At 35.4% G+C, this 17,851-nt stretch overlaps 1 protein-coding gene across 1 annotated transcript in view; it reads left to right on the top strand.

Annotated features, from left to right (window-relative positions):
- HMCN1 (hemicentin 1) overlaps positions 1 to 17,851 on the top strand; it is a 408,502-nt gene that overhangs the window by 101,171 nt on the left and 289,480 nt on the right. Inside the window, exons 3-4 of the mRNA XM_023533191.1 lie at positions 7,037 to 7,195; positions 8,095 to 8,217. Coding sequence (XP_023388959.1) covers positions 7,037 to 7,195; positions 8,095 to 8,217 — 282 coding nt within the window. The remainder of the gene's footprint in view (positions 1 to 7,036; positions 7,196 to 8,094; positions 8,218 to 17,851) is intronic.

The following is a 17,851-nucleotide window of genomic DNA, read 5'->3' as shown; positions in this document are numbered from 1 at the left end:
TAACTCTGAGGTTACAGTTTTTTTTCTTTCTCTTTAATTCCAGGAGCAACATTTACTGTGAAAGGTCACATGCTTCTGCTTTTTCAATACAGATTTTTTCTGTCTGAAATGTCTTTGGCAACTTAGTAAATTGTAGCCATCATTAGAATTATAAAGATAAACGAATATCAAAATATGGAGCAAGAATGTGCCTACTGATACAAATTAGTTGTATTTCAGAGTTCAAATAAAAATACAAAGTTAACAAAGTCAGGCCCTTCTTATATACTTTAGGGAATTATGCAATTCAGTGCATTATGCCTTCATCTCTTTCGAGCCTTTCATTTTCATATGTGTGTGCAGGTTTATGTGGGTTTAAGGGATACACTAACATAGCCATATTGTTTTCTTTTGTTAAATATTAAACTTTTTTGCATACCAGAAGAGAGGGAGAGGGAGAGATGAGAGATAGGGGTAGTTATATATCACTAAGAATAAGTGTGTGTGTGTGTGTGTGTGTGTGTGTGTGTGTGTGTGTGTGTGTGGTTAAAGAGCAACTTTTGGAACTTGTACTTTTATGGGACTTAACTCTGGAATTATATTACTTGAAATGAATAAGCTAGGCTTGAGTAAAACTCAGGCTGAATATAGCACATGTACCTAGATTGTGGCAAGATTGCTTTGCACAGTCTCATTCACCCATTTACTCACTGTTCATTCATGTATCCATTTGTTGATCAAACATTAAATGGAACACTAAGTTCCTTAAGGAACAAAGATCTTGTGGGAGGAAACAGATAAATTATAATACAACTCTGCAAATGCTACAGTAGAAGAATGAACAATATTCTGTGAGCATCCAGAAGAATGAGAATCTTTCTCTGCTTTTATGGTGCCTCTGACAAGCTAAATTTATAATTTATAAACACATATGAACTTTGTTTATAATCTTTGTGTATATACATTTAAACAAAGTCAATAATTTATAGATTTTTGGAGTAGATTGTACCTTGATTCTTGACCCTTAGTAAATTAAAGCAACATGAATTTTGTTTCTAATAACTTCTGCCAAGAAACAAAGTTCATGGAAGACTTTTAGATCAAAGCAACAACTTTACAAATAACAGTCTACAATGAAGCCTACATAACTAAACCAAATGTATCATTCTAAAGCAGTGCTGTCTAACAAAAATATAATATGACCCACATATGTAATTTAAAAAAAACAGTTGAAATTAATTTTAGTAACCTATTTATTAACCCGGCATATCCAACATATCATAATTTTAACATGTCATCAACATAAAAAATTAGTACTTCTTTAGTTTTTAAATTTAAATTACAATTAATTAAAATACTCAATTCCTCAGTTTCAACAGCCATATATATATCAAGTGCTCAATAGCCACATGAGGCTAGTTAGTCACTACTGTATTAGATAGCATATATCTGAAGTATTCCCTTTATAGATAATTTTAATGGTTACTTATGATTTTAAATGATAGGAAAATCAAACTTAAATATCAGATAGGGAGCTTTAAAAAGAACGTAATATTATTTGTTAACTTCTTTTAGAAAAAGAAACATTTTTCTATTCAGGAACCTACATCCATAATGAGATGGACAAATAGTTTCACTAAGATCTAAATTATTGGTTAACATTTATTTTTAATTCTTAGATAACCACTAACTGTCATAAGCAGAAAAGGTAACTATATGAGGATACTGTACTATTTAGGGAAGAGAAGAGTTTTGTTCCTGAGAACAACTTACAGTCAATATATAATCGATATGATTACAATATAATCTGTGTCTGAAAATGTGAAATTCAGGGCAGAATAATTTTTCTTGTAAAGATCACACTGATTTCCACAACAGGGAAAAATTAAACTATACAAATCACTCCTAAGGGATGTATAAGCACATCCAGTATGGGTTTCTCACATATGCGGATCAGAATATTTCCCTTTGACTTGACATTCCCCAATATCTGGCTGCTTTGAAACTTTATGTTAGTTTCTCCATAAAAGTGAGTTTGTTTTCGAGAGTAAGATATAAAAAAGTTCAAGAAATAAAAGGAATGCCTTTCATCTGCAGTTATATTTGTGAAATTATCTGTGGAGTCATAGCTATGTCTGCTCATCACTCTTTTTCTCTTGGGTATTAACCAATATGAAGCATCATATTTATGAGGTTCAGTGTTTCACATAGGTGGTGTTTTTTTTTTTTTTTTCAGGAGGATAAGGTGGTTCCAGTCCTTAAAGCAAATATTGACTATATTGGTTTTATTAATATATGGTTTTAAACTGTTTTATTCAGATACATAGGGTGAAAAAATAATTAAAGACTTAGAGATCCCATTTCAGCACATGGTTTTTTTCAGGGCTACATTCAAGTTTCAGGATGAACCTGACGTTATGAAGGGATTTCAGTGGGATACATTAGTTTGGAGTCACTTCCAAGGATTCTAGCTGGTCTCTAGAGGATATTCTGGGTTAATGTTTAGGGATAAACTGAGGCATCCATCCCTAGGTCCTCTTACGGTACACTTGAACACAGGTCAATTGGCTCAGAGACTGTCCCTCACTCAGTAACTGGACAAGGTTTATCATTCCTGCCATTCCTAGCATATATCTCTGGAGATATCTTAGCTGTTCTGATTTTTGGTCCATAGACAGAAGATTTCTCCTAGCCCCTTGATCCTAGGTGACAATTAGCAAGAGGGAATTAATCTCTCCTTAGACCTGTACCACCAGGGACCTGTATTGTATAGCTGGCCATTCAAAAAACGTTTGTGGAATAGATAAATTACATTGTGATTTACACTCAGGTACACAATGTCTAGTACAGTTGAGGAATGTTTTTTTTGTTTAAGCTTCTGAAGATACAATAGAAGCCTATAAATTTTTTGAGCTTAGCATTCCAGAGTATTTATAACAGGTATGCCAAGTTGTCTGCAAGCAAAAATTATTCCTATCTACCACACACCAAAATTAACTCAAAAGGGATAAAGGACCTGAATATAAGACCTGAAATTTTATAATGCATAGAAGAAAACATAGGAACTAAACTCAAGGACCTTGGACTTAAAGAGGATTTTATGAATTTAAACTCAAAGGCAAGGGAAGTAAAAGCTAAAATAAATGAATGGGACTACATCAAACTAAAAAGCTTCTGCTCAGCAAAAGAAACCATCAATAAGGTAAAGAGACAACCATCTGAATGGGAAAATATATTTGCAAGCAACGCCTCCGATAAGGGCCTAATATTCAAAATATAGCTATTAGGGAAATGCACATCAAAACCACCATGAGATACCATCTCACATCTGTTAGAATAGCTATAATCAACAGAACAAATAATAACAAATGTTGGAGAAGATGTGAGAAAAAGGAACCCTCATACACTGCTGGTGGGACTGCAAATTGGTACAGCCACTATGGAAAACAGTATGGAGGTTCCTCAAAAAACTAAGAATTTATTTATCATATGATCCAGCAATCCCTCTACTGAGTATTTACCCCAAAGACTTGAAAACCCATATCCCAAAAGATATTTGCACACCAGTGTTCATAACAGCATTATTCGCAGTGGCCAGGACATGGAAGCAACCGAACTGTCCTACGATAGAAGATTGGCTAAAGAAGCTGTGGTACATATATACAGTGGAATATTATTCGGCCATAAGAAGAGATGAAATACTGCCATTTGCGACAACATGGATGGACCTTGAGATAATCATGCTAAGTGAAATAAGTCAGACAGAAAAAGTTGAAAATCACATGATATCACTTATATGTGGGGTATAAACCTAAAAGCAACAAATGAACAGGACAAATAAAGAGAAACTCATGGACATGGACAATGGACTAGTGGTTACTGGTGGGTAGGGGTTGGGGGGGGATAGATGGGGTAAAGGGGGTCAAATATAGCGGGGTAGGGGGAGGGTAAAGTGGATAAAGGGGATCAAATATATGGTAGCTGAAGGAAACTGGACTTTGGGTAGTAAACACACAATAGAATATATAGATGTCAAATTATAATGTACACTTGAAAATTATATAATCGTATTAACCAGTGTTACCCCAATAAACTTAATTTAAAAAATAAAAATAAAAATAAAGGTTGAATTGTAAAAAAAAAAATTATTTCTATCTAACATACTCAAGTTAGTAATGTGCCCAGTAGCTGTTTCCCACTTTCCTGGCACACAAATGCTCATTCAAGGGTATTTGTTTCACCTGATAATCCCTTCAAATAGCTATTAGGCAGAGGAAAATATGTTGCATCATTAAAGAGGAAAGCGTATTAGAATACATCTGAAAAGTAAGGAAGTACATATGACTGGAAGAAAAGGCAAAGTTTTTAAAGGAGGAAGCCATATTATCTCAACCTTGGAAGGAAAATAGTTCAATTTGACAGATATTTACTCAGTGATTTCTATATGCCAGAAATGCAGTGAATTGAATACTGAAGAACTCAGCAAAGCACAGTTTCTGCTATCAAAGAACTTCTAGAAAATGGGAGAATTTAGACATGCACAAAGAAGTGAGAGTGTTTGATGGTAGAGATGGAGCAGTAGAAAGATCATTTGAATGAAAGTCCTAAAGTTGTTGAGGTGTGAAGCAAGGGGCACATTCAAAGAACAGGAATTAGTCTCAGCTTAAAGGAAGCAACCTGTGAAGAGGGAGCAGCAGGATATAGATAGAAAGCTAGAAGGATAATTTGATTCAACACAAATACTTAGTGAAAGATTTTAAGTAGGAATGTGATACAGACAGCTCTTTACATAAAGTTAGGTAGTAGGAAGAGCAGATTAGATAGGAGGCTATGCTGGTAATACAATTAACGATAAGAAGAGTGAATTACAGGAAATAAAGAGGAAGGGAGGGGACAGATTCATGAAGGAAGTAGAAGGAATATGGTTTGACCACTGATTAGGTGAAGGAAAAGGGAGGAGTCAAAGGTGACCAGGTTTTGAACCTGAATATGTAGGCGGATAGTACCATTAACAAAAATAAGGAAGGCATGGTTGAGGGAGAATATAATGAGTTCTATTTTAGATCCATTGAATTGTAGAGACTCATAAAACACCTAAGAGTAGATGTTTAACAAGCAGTTTAAAATGTAAAATTGGAATGTGGGAGATATGTAATCTGAGGATATAAGTGCATAAGGTTTTGAGGACAGTATTATCTGTTACACTATATACCATGAAAATGCACATGATAGAGAATAGGAGATCAGCCCTGCAAAAATAGAAGGGACTGCTCACTCAGTGAAATTTCTGGAAGTCTATAGCTGATATTGTCTCAAAAGCGAAGATCAGGTTACTACAGTTTTTAATGAGTGACAATATTTAATGAGTGTCTCAATTTTAGAAGCATTTTGTAACAGTTGGTACTCTATTCCAACTCACCTAACAAATAATACTCAAAGGCTGCAAGTTTTGCGTGGGATCCAATGCAAGAAAAGAGTCTCCAGTTCATCTAGGCCACAGTATAAACAATTCTAATGCTTGGTTCTTATGACCCCAGTTAGATCTATGGGCTTAAGTTATCCATATCAGAATCTGAGGCTGTTTGGAGCCTGGAGAAAGCCAGTATTTTGAAGATAGAATAGAATAGACTCCCCAAAGATTCAAGATAAAACGTTATCCCTTTCATGGAGTAATTATTTACTTACTGAATTCTGGTGGACTATGGGACCACAAGATCCCCATGACTCCAAGCTGCCTTGCTTTTTATTTGATTGTCTTTTCTAGAGTATAAGCTTCTTAAAGACAAGGTGCCTTAGCTTACTCATTTTTGTCTGTCTAAACCCTAACAAAAACAGTTATTAATTGCTCAGAGCAGATTGGTTGAAAGTCCATTCCCTTGGCCCTGTAGTTATTAGCTTTTATGCTAAGGAAATACTCAGACATGAGATATATGTATTTATTTTTTGAATAAATATATATAAATGTATGTAATATATGTGAAATATATAATAGGTTTGTATTTATATATTTACAATAGAGGAGAATTTGTAAAAGCACTAATGTTCAACAGTAGAGAAATGGTTGACTGAATTATGGAATGTAGATGTAATGGAATATTATGCAATCACTAAAACCTGTGATTTTGAAGAACACCGATGACATGGAACCATAAGCAAGATATCCGAAATTTAAAATATAATACATAAAACTGCAAATACATCTTACAGTTTCACCTATAAATCCATCTTTTTGAGGGCAATAAATGTGACAAGAATTCCTCTTAGGGTGAAGATTATTTTTGTTTAGAAAAATAGATTGAGCCTATTCGAGTAAAAAATAAAACTCAGAGATCGTGTGTTAGTAGGAAAAATGAAGCAGAGTGAAAACTGACACAGAAGGTGTATTTTATATATTTTATCTAAGATGGTCATGAAGGCTTCTTTGATAGGTGACATTTGAGCAAAAACTTGGGATATGGAGATATACCCGTATGTTTGTCTGCTGATGGGAATGATCCAGTAAAGAGGGACGGCTTGGTGATGGCATAGAGAGGAGGGACAGCTGCAGGAGCCGTGTCCTTGACTAGGCACAGGTGAGTAGTTAGCCTTAGCTATGAGCACAGACGAGTCCTTCACTCTGAAAGCAGGGCGTGTGGCTGCTGTTGCAGGCAGGTACGAATGTACGGTGACAGTTCTCTTCTGATCGCTTCCATTTTCTTAGTACAATAGAAGCAAGGTCATCAAATAAGAGGAAGAAGAGGTAAGAAAAGAGGAGATGTCTGAGATAGGCATGTGAGAAGATGCGAGACTAAATCAACATTTAATTAACTGAAATGTGTATAACGATTTCTATTTTGTGTGTTTGGGGTGAATTTATAATTTATTCCTAAGTACTGATTTTTCCATCTTCACATCACTTTATATCTTTTCAATCTCTTCAGTGGCAAACTGACAGAACGTAAAAGTGAAGAGCCTTTGCTCACTTCTAGAACTCCTAAAGCAACCTTTCATAACTAAAATATCCCTTTCTTTTCTGCTGATGAAATAATTACATTCATCTCTCTCTGCTTCTCAACAGGGTGGTGGCGATTGTCCAGAAATGAGTATTGGAGCTATAAAAATTGCCTTGGAAATTTCTCTTCCTGGTTCTTTCATTTATGTTTTCACTGATGCACGGTCCAAGGATTATCGGCTAACTCATGAGGTGCTGCAGCTTATCCAACAGAAACAGTCACAAGTGAGTAGGAATCAACCCCCCAAATTCTGCATCTGAATACAGCTGTAAGGAAGACAGCCTGTGAGAGGATGCCTCTCCTCTTTGACTATACTATGCGTGGCAAATGTCAGTAATTACAACTGTTTATCCATGTATGTGTAGTCCAATATGTATGTGTCATTTGATTTAAACATATTAAATGGGTGTGTGATGTTTGCACGCAGAATATGAATGCCTTGTTTTTTAATGCGGAGAAGAAACGACTGGGGCTTAATTAAGGTGCTTGTTACCATTATGTCCTTATAACTGACCGAAACATAGACCTAATAAGAAGGGCCTGTATTTAAAATATCACCCCCTATGTAGAATTTTGTCAGAGTTACTCATTGTATCAGTTCGCTATTGCTATATATCAAGCTTTCTAACTCCCCATAGCTTAAAACCACAGCGTTTACTTCTCACATGTTTGCAGGCCTCCTCTGTACCAGGCTAGGCTGGCTCCCTTGCATGTGTGGGCTCAGTTCGTGTTTGGCTTACACAGGCCCGTCTCTGGGGTGACATGGCTCTGCCTCACCAGTGGGCTAATCTAGGCGTGCTCTTCTCACGGACAAGGCAGAAATGCTAGAGATCCAGAGGAAATACACAAGGCCTTGAGTATAGTCTCAAAACTGATAGGATGTCCCTTTTGCCTTATGCTCCTAACCTAAGCAAGTCACATGCCCAAGCTTGGACCCAAAGATGACAAAAAAGCCTCCACCTGTTAAGAGGATATAGGGAGGAGTACATGTATGATATTTAGCTATCATAAAGATATGTATGTTCTACTTGCCTTGTAGTATGTTAACACATAAGAGATGCTCAATAAATATATATTGATTTCCGAAAACCCTTTAAAATGTCTTCTTTTTGAAAAATCACAGGTGGTATTTGTGCTCACCGGAGATTGTGATGACAGGAGCCATATTGGCTATAAAGTCTATGAAGAAATAGCCTCTACCAGTTCCGGTCAAGTGTTCCACCTGGACAAAAAACAAGTTAATGAGGTCAGTTTAATAAAGTGGGTCTACTTTATTACTAGCTATTTTACCAAAATCGGTTAGGCCAATATAATTGTGACAGATTTGATATCAAAAACAATTCGAACAAAAAAATTTTTTTCCCTTAGGTCACAGGTCAATAAAGGCGTTGAACTAATGTGGAGAAGCATAGATTTACCTAATATTAATTTCTAGATTGTGTTATGCTATATTGACAAATTATTTAGATTTAAGCATAAAGGTATTTATATTTATTTAGTGGGACTTGAACAACTTTTGAGTTCTTGATGTTTACAGTAAGATCAATATATATTTCTGACGCATAGCTTTTGGAACTGGTAAAAGGAGGCTTGACTGTTAACTAAATTACAACATGAGAAATTTATTGAGTAAAAGTCTAAAGTTTGATCTCCAAGGTTAATAGTAAAAAAACTGTAAATAACTGCATAGTTATCTAAAACTTTTAAGATGATAAAATATTTAACTCGTATACTCCAAAAATCTTGATATTTTCTAAAAGTGTTAGAGGTATGTCTAATTGTCATGATTCTTTTTTTCTCTTTTTGTTACCTTGCCTTAGCCTCACTCGTGATAATAAAATTGTATTTTTATTTTAATCTATTTATTTGGCTCCCACTTTAGTTTCTAGAAACATACCGGTACAAACATAAAATTTTAAGTAGGCATAATTCACATTTCGTTGATGTGGTCACTGTATCTGTACACACCATGTCGATTTAATGATAGATTCCTTTATATCTTGAACGAAATGGTTCAGGAGTCCTCACAGCTAAAGAGTTCTTATTACATCATGGTGCAACCAAGAGGACGTGGCAAATTCTAGAATAAACAATCGAGCAAAAGTATTTTTTATCAAGAAGATGTATCAATCTGGAAGGTTACTTTAGTCTAAAATTTTTTCTTCTTAGAGGAAACAGCTGTAGAGAGGGTTATGGCTTGAGTCCCTATTGTGTCCATTGTAGCCATTGAGAAATGCCTGGGCAGGATGTGACAACTACAGGGGGAAGCCCTGAGCAGTTATTTGTATAAACATTTGCATGAGAATTTGGGAGCCTGGGAAGAAAAGAGTTGGGGAAGAGTGCAGGACTCTCTCAGGAACTGGGTTTCCTGTCTCATCCCACAGACTGTGCTTGACCCTCACGAGGGAAAGGCCGCTGGTTGACGTTTTTAATCTGGAGTTGTGTAAGGCCTTAGGATACAGTTAAAATTATCAGCACGAAGCAGGGCATACGTGAGGAAGAGTGTCATTCTCTCTTGCATGAGTGAGGACGCCACCCTTAGCGTGTTGTGAGCCTCTTTAGTTGGAAGTGGCAGTGGTGTTCAGTACAGCCAGATGGGGTGTTGGTGCCAGCAGAGGATGCCGTGTCTAGTGGACACAGTGGTTCCCAGGAGAAAGTACTAGAAAAGAGAAGAGGCAAAGAGACATGGCCAGCACCCAGAGCATTTGAAAGAGCAGTTGTTTGAATCTGTTTGTGAGCAGTCAGGCACAATATGGCGATTCCCGATACAAATTGGGTGAAACTTTTAAGGAGAACCATAGACTTTAGTAAGAGTTAGGTCTCAGAGCTAGAAAATAGCACAGTATGTCCTGTGAGTGTAACTCCATTTATATTCGTGTATCTAGGGACATTGACTCACACAAAATTGAAAACACTGTTGCCTTAAACAGACACAACGGGCCCTACGGAGGTACACACTTTATTAAATACATGGCATGACATGTAGATTTTGTATACCTAATAATTTTTAACAATTCTGAAAGTTACCAAATGATTTTTAAGAACAATAATTAACCAAAATATGGTGTATATCAGAAAATTTTATAAATACATAACAAATTTAAATCACTAATTTGTTAATAGTGTGTCTCTCCCAGATCATCAACTGATATTCTAATCTTTAAATTTACGCTTAGGCAGAATAGGACTAGAGAGAAGTATTGCTAAAATTGTCCATTTTTATAAACCGGAGTTTGAGGCGAACAGAGATAGGCCTTAATTCATCTGTCAATCACAGTAATCCTAACCCTTTCGTCAGTTGGTTCTGGAAAGGTCATTGTCCTGCATGGACATGAATCTCAGACCTGATGCAGGCATCTTTATACAAGTCTGAGATGAAATGAATGCAAGTGGGAATGAAGAAAATCCAAAACCTTTGGACTAGGTCAACACTCAAACCTACCCTACTACTCAGCCTCCAGAGTTAAGGACATGATCTTTTTGCTTAAGCCAGTTAGAGTTGAGTATTCAGCTACCTAAAGATAAATGCATCCGAACTGATAACAATTCTATATATTTTTGTGATATGGTCTCTATAAGCCCTAGTTTTCTTGTTTGTAAATGGGGATAATAGAGTTATCCATTTCAGAAAGTTCTTATGAGATAATGTGTGTAAAATGTTCCACAGAAAGTCTTGTGCAGGGTAAGTGCCAAATAAGTGTTAACTGGTATTATTATAATCCTCGTACTGTTGTTATTTTGTTTTCAAAATGGGGAAATGGGGGTCCCTATGTTTCTTAGACACCAGATGGGTAGTCGTTGCTGAGAAATGAACTTGAAAGGGGAGAGTCTCAGAAGAGGTTGGAGTGTCCTTTTTCTTGTGTATAAGTGAGAAGAAGCTATTGTGAAGGGGCTACTGCAACTGTGTAAGCCAGTACGTCACTCAGAGAAAGTGACCATGGCGGAAGATTCTGCGAACAAAAAGCAAAGTTACGATGTTAAAGTTGGAATCACAAATTTTTTTTTTATATAACTTAGCCATTTTTCCTTTCTCATTGTTCCGAATTCTCCTCTTATTTCAATGCTATAAACTCTGGGGAAACTGGATGCTACAGCGACATCTGTACATTTAAGAGACACAAGACCCGCAGGGAAGCCACACACATACGGAGTCTTTTCATTTTACTCAAGAGCAATTTTTCTTCTGTTGTTTCTAAAGTTTCTGTAGAGTATTATGCTTTACTCTATTAATCTAGATCATCAGTTTTGTCTCAACTGAGGTATGTTTTGTCTCAACATTCTCTTAACTAACTTGAAGTTTTTTTTCTTTCTTCCTGTTCTTTTTTAAAGTAACAATGAAGTAGAAAATCTAGGTATCTTTCATCTTTATTTAACAGAAAAGGGAAACCAAAGTGAAGAAATTAGTTACCCATGCATCAGTAGTCTGTAAATCATTGTATAGTGTTACATTTTGGAGACACAAGTTAAGGCATATCTCAAAGATGTGCTCAAACAATTCACCTTTGAAGATGAAAATGGAATTAAATAGTCTTACTCCTCCCTTTCTTTATAAACTGGGTGATTGTCAATGGTTCTAATTAATGCTTCTTTTGGTATAAGAAAAGTCCAAGTTTGAAATCTCAAAGTTGCTATGCTTTTGTGTCAAAGAAGCTAACACAGAGATCCATTATTAGCTGCACAATTCTTCATCTCTTCTTATTTTGTGGTGCCTTCCATTTCCTCCAATCTAAAGAGAAAGAGAGAGACCAAGGAGTCCCATTGAGGCATCCCAAAAAAATCAGCATCGCAGGGCCCAGAGTCTGATGGAGAAGGACAGAGAACCGATCTGGGGAGACAAAATGAAAATATCCAACACAAGCGGTATTGTGTAGTAGTTAAGACTCCAGACTCTGGGACCATGGCCTATTCCACAGCCACATGATCTTAGACAAGTTACATAGCTTTCTGTCTCAGAATAAGAATGATAGGTTGTTGTGTTTGGAACATCAGTAATTACTACCTGCTTGTTTCTTTAGTGATACATGCTAGTCCATATATTCCAGCAGCATTTTTAGAATTCTCTCTAAGACAAAGAAATATGTGTTTAGTATTCGTCTGTGATAAGATGGCCAAAGATAGCGTGCTATCACGGGAAACTCTGGGGCTTTAGAGTCAGGGAGACCTGGATTTGAATGCTCTCTTCGTTGTTAGCTAGTTGAACAGCTTTATGTAACTTTATATCACTTCTCGGAGACTGTTTCCTCAAGTGAAAACGGGCATATTAATTAACTCATAGGACTGTTGTGAAGATTGAATAGATTAAGAAATACATATAGTAGGTAGAATGGAGTACCAGAAGACTGGAAATTACCCCACCTGGAGGTTCTTAAGACAGGAACGGCTCATTTGCCAAAGGAGGCACCTATGGCTTTGCTGTGATTGTAGGTCCTGGGGGTGCCCTGTCCTGTGGAGAGCTCAGGAGGAGAGTGGTATTTTGGTACACGCCTGCCACCCCCCACCTTAGAAATAAATATCTAATGGAAAATGGACTCAGAACTACAAAGATTTTTGTATGATTCTCAAATTTTTACATTTACCTGTATTTGTCATTTTTTCTTATTTTTACACCACAATAAAACCATTTAAAAAGTAAAGGGTTTAATCGCTTATTTTATAAAAATAACATCAACAATAATCATAATAATATAGGTAACCCTTATAGAGTAGCTATTCTATTCCAGGCACTCTGCTGAATTCATTCCTTTAATCCTTACAGGCCAATGAACAATAAATATTTTTTAAATGATAAATTAAGTATGTTATTTTTTTCTAAACAAATGGAAACCGTATACATGGCTCCATTTAACCATATTAATGACCATTAAAACACTAAAGCTAATAATAACATAGTAACCTATAATAGAGATTCCTTAGGAAGCACTGAGGAAGATCAATCTTACTCCCTTGCAAGGTGCCCTGGAGTCGGCATGTGTAGTCGCAGTTCCTGAGAGGAAAGGAAAGCAGGCAGAGCCCCTGGGTGCCCCTGTGCGAAAGGGAGGAGAGGCGATTTGGCCTGAGAAGCATCCTGGGTTCTTCCAGAGGAAGACACAACAGATCCTTCTCTCTTCTGTCTGTAACAGGAGTGGAGACTCTAAGATTAAGAAAATAATAACTTTATTTTTTTCCATTAAAGAATTTCCAGTGGGAAAGGGAGACCTGAATTCACTAGATATTTCAGAGGAAGTAGCTAAAACTCGGGAAAATGAATTGATGGTCTTACTGCCAATTCATGAAAAATACCATCAACCTGGCAATAAAAAGCCTCATAGTTTAGAGATGACTGGGTATATTTCTCTTGCTAGTTTTGTATTCATTTTCATTGGGTTTTATACTGATTTTAGAGAAACTGTAAATTTTGCTGGAATATGGATTCAGCATAGCTTCTTCCTTCTGTTTCAGCTAATGGCCACTTGTGACTAGGATTTGGACCAAGAGTTTTCTGCATATGGGCTTAATGATGAGACTCTGACACCCAGGGTTTTGAACAATTAATACTCAATTAATCGAGATGAGGTGTCTGCCATTTTGTTTTCCTCTATTCTGAGTTTCACTCCAGACATTATTTTAAAACATAACCTGATTACTGACCTTGAAAATAAGTAGAAACGGGTGTTTCCTCTGAAATGCGAAAATGTATCACAGACGATTATAACATTGTAGAATGCTACGGGAAATGTGCAAAAATAATGCGTAAATGTTTCCACTTATCCCTTCTTTGAATTCACCTAATTAAATGTTGAAAAGGAAGTGGAAAGCTCAGAGCTCATACTTTAAAATATTATGGCTGTCTCTATATCCACAAACACTCCAGAAAGGAACACTTACCTTAGTTCCAGTGGAATGCGTTCTTTCTCTATTATTATGCTAGGAATGACATGCTATCCTCATGAATGTCTGATGGGAATACTAACGCTCCAGTCACATAGTCACCTTATCACTTCAAGGCACCTGGAAGTGCTTTATAGGTCACTAATATGGTTAAAATGAAGCCATGTGTGCTTTATGTTTCTGTTTGCTTAGAAAAAACAAAACATAATTTATTGTTGAAAAAAATTGTTGATTGCTCATTGGTCTCTGAGAATGTGAAGTTTTTCAAAATGACATTTAAAGTGTATAACCTATATAATATTCCTTACAAGTGGAGAGAAAAAAAAAAAACCATGACTCTTCTCAATAGAACCTCATTCGGGCAAAAAAATACCAAGTCAAGCAGAGCCCTCTGCAGTGTGAAACATGAGGAGTGGGGAGTGCATTGTTTAAAAAGATAAACCCTTATTATTTCATGGTTTCATGTATTGGCTCTGGGAAGTGTTCGAAGCACTAGTTATAAACTGTGGCAGTACATTCTATGAGGGTGGTAAGAGTCCCATCTACAGAACTCACTGCCTATGAAATAGAAGTTTCAATATTAAAGTGCTGTCCGCATCCTTCATAAGACAATCATGATATGTGACCTTTAGTATGACGTCCATAAAATTCAGAGATTGAATACCACTAACTAAAGCTTCCTCCTAAAATATAAGAAATACGGAAAAAGCTTATGTATAAATAACTAAAATAATATGTCTGAAAAGAAAAGAAAGAAATGTTATTTCAGGGCAAATGTTAGCTAATAGGTTATATGCATTCAACAGGACAAAAACTTGTTTACTTAGCTGGCTCTGTTTTGATTAGAAGCTGAAACGAAATACCAACTTAGACTATGAGATATCAGCTTTAACCGAATCAACCAATTACTTGCACAGCTAACTCTGAGTTTGCAATTATCTTAACGATCAAAAAGTTATAGTGTCAACCTAAAGTCTTTAAAAATTCATTCAAACTGGAACTGGCTTGAAAGAGATGATCTGTTCTCCCCATTTAGAGGGCTTGGTCTTTATTTTTACTGGAGTTGTAGAAACTAAAGATTTAAATTGAGAGAAAAATAATTAAAATAATTTAATTAAAATAATTAAAATGGAAACAAATGGCCTACCACTGAAGTCACTGACCATGACCTCTTAGAGAGTAAACCTACTGGGAACCACAAAGGAATGCAAGAAAACCTAAAGAAAATCTGCAGTGTCGAAGCAAATGAAATTCTACTGAGCCGTTTTCACAGAGCATCAACAATTTAGATATTTCCTTTCATATTTTATCTCTTTAAATTTTACAGGTTCCCTTTAAAGTTTTTTGTTTAGAGAAAGCATATATCTATGGTCAAATAATAGTTCTCTGTCTCTGCCTCTCTCTGTCTCTCTCTGTCTCTGTCTGTGTCTGTCTGTCTGTCTGTCTGTATGCCTCTCTCTCTCTCCACACACACACCCCACACACACCTATGGTATATCTGATCTTATAAGAATTCAGAAAGAACAAGAGAACTAACACATTTAAAAGGTTATTTACCCGTTTCAAAAAATATCGTATTTGTATTTTGTAAAGGTTTTAAACTATTGTTAAGAAAGCAATTGCATTTCAATAATCTAATCTAGGAATTATTAGAGACATATACAGTAAGTATTTTTTGTGTGTGTGAAAATCAACCGAGATCATATATCTAAAGAATTTTTAAAAGGACCTAATTTTGATGCTTGAGAAGAAGCACTTTGGAATCTGAGTCTCTTTTTTCCCAGACTCTTGAATATTTAGGCCACTGTCAATCTACCCAAGAGATTGTATGCTCAGGATACCAAAGGGCAGTCTTCCCACAAAAGAGGGAAAAATAAAGAATCTGGTTACTACCTTCTTATCTCCAGATCAAGAGGTGCCTTCTGCTAGTATTTTTCTTTAATAATGATAATATAATAATCTGGCCCAAGGTAATTGGCTGCTATTAATCTCTAGACATAGAAGAGTTTATATAATTTTCTAATTTTCTTTTCTTAATTACCAACCCAGGAGTCCTATTATATAATTACTATTCAAATGAAAGAAAAAGTCATAACTTTTGTACTATACACAGTAGATAAATATTAATTTGAAGTTACAAGAAAAGACTTGATTAGTACCTCTGGCAGAAATAATCATGTCAATTAAAAGGAGCCCAGTACCTATGGAGAAAACATATGAATTTGTTTTTTGAAAAGCAATTTAAGGGATTTCATATATAAAGAAAGAAGAAATCTCAAGGCCTTCGTTTCACTGTTTCTATATGATACAAACCAACAGTCAACTTTGAAAACAAGTAGGCTTATCTAATGAAGTAGCAACCAATTCCACAAAAATGTTAGGTTGCCTGGCCTATGTCAAAGCCAAATATATATATCATGATTTATTCTTATTTTCATTTAGTTCAACATAAATAAAAAGATCCATCAGGGACATTCTCATTTTTCTCTTTATTCTGCATAGCAAAGAGGAGATGAAAGAGTTAAGAGTCAAAGTAAGGGAAGTTTTATTTAAAAAATTTCCTCATGACCAAGGGTAAATAAATGGAAACAGAATCCATGTTTCATATAGTTTCTAGGCTTCCTTAAGCTTTCCTAGAATGAACCAACTGTAACAAGGTTGTAAATGCAAAATCTTTTGAGAGATGATATGAGCTACTCTTGAGAGCTACCTTGTAACATTTTGGTTATGATTTGGCTTTGTGACAAAAATTACAAATGGCTTTTCTCTTTCTTAGTACAGGCCCCAGAAGAAAAATGTTCTTTAAGGTTATTTGCTGTATAATTTAAACAGCTTTGGTGTGTGAATGAATAAAGGGAAAGGAAATTTTTTTTCAAAATTCTTAATTATAATTTTAAATAGAAACAATTTATTTAAAATATTATTGTTGAGTTATTTTATCACCTTTAAAAATTTTTAACTTATAAAAAAGACATTACCATTTTTAAAATTTGAGTATTAAAATCTGTAAATAGGAAGAAAGTCTTCAGGAATTAGTGAACTTGTTTGTGAAAATTTGGCCGTTGTATATTAAATTAACAAATTATCTCAGTAATGTAATAATGAAAAAAATAAATTTAAATGACAAAGTAGTAAAAACAAGTAATTAAAATTATTACTTCAGACAATGTTTATTAAAATTATCTGGTAAGATTGCAGTTTTTGAAAATACATTAATTTATTTACTTATGTGTATATAGTTCTAGAGAAAATGGAAAGGTCATACTGAAATATGTTGATGGTACTCACTAGATAACATAATTATAGGTCATTTTAATATTTTTATATGTTTTCTTGATTTTTAAAATTAAGAGTATTGTTTTTTAAATCACGAATATTATTTTTAAAATAAAGAAAAACAATGAAAGCATTTTCACTAAAAAACAAAACGTCAAACACATTTCACATACTTACAGAATGGGCTCATAAGCAAGGCTGTCTGCTGTGAGCTGTGGGGATGTGAGGATGAAACTCACATAGACCTGATATCTCAGAATGTCAGATTTTGGAATCTAGGAGAGAGATCAAGTCTCCCCTATCCAAAAACCAAAGTCCACCTTCTAAATTTTGCTTCTTTCTCAAGTATCGGGCTTCTGAGTTCTCAGCTGGGAACTCTGTAACAAAAGATAGATGGGCAAGAGAATGACAAGCAGGCGTTTGTTAACATGTATAACTCGTTTGTTAACAAGTATAACTGACGTGTACGCGGGAGATACCCAGGGAAAAATGAGTAACTCTCATTGATGGCTTAGAACTCAGGCTTAAATAATACCACCTGCAGCTAAAGACAAAAGAAAGACAGATGATGGGAGGCCAGTTTTGTGATGACCAGAAAAAAAGGTAATATTTATTATGCAGATTTGCAGAGCCTACCTCTGTACCTGCTGTTTCTTAAAATAATCAGCTCAAATTAATCCTTATGCCCAAAAGGCATATTTGGGGGGTGGCATATTCAGTCATCTTTTCGAAGCTCT

This window comes from Pteropus vampyrus, unplaced genomic scaffold (genome assembly GCF_000151845.1).
Source record: "Pteropus vampyrus isolate Shadow unplaced genomic scaffold, Pvam_2.0 Scaffold98, whole genome shotgun sequence".
Lineage (NCBI taxonomy): Eukaryota > Metazoa > Chordata > Mammalia > Chiroptera > Pteropodidae > Pteropus > Pteropus vampyrus.
This window is presented reverse-complemented; position numbering and strand designations above follow the sequence as displayed.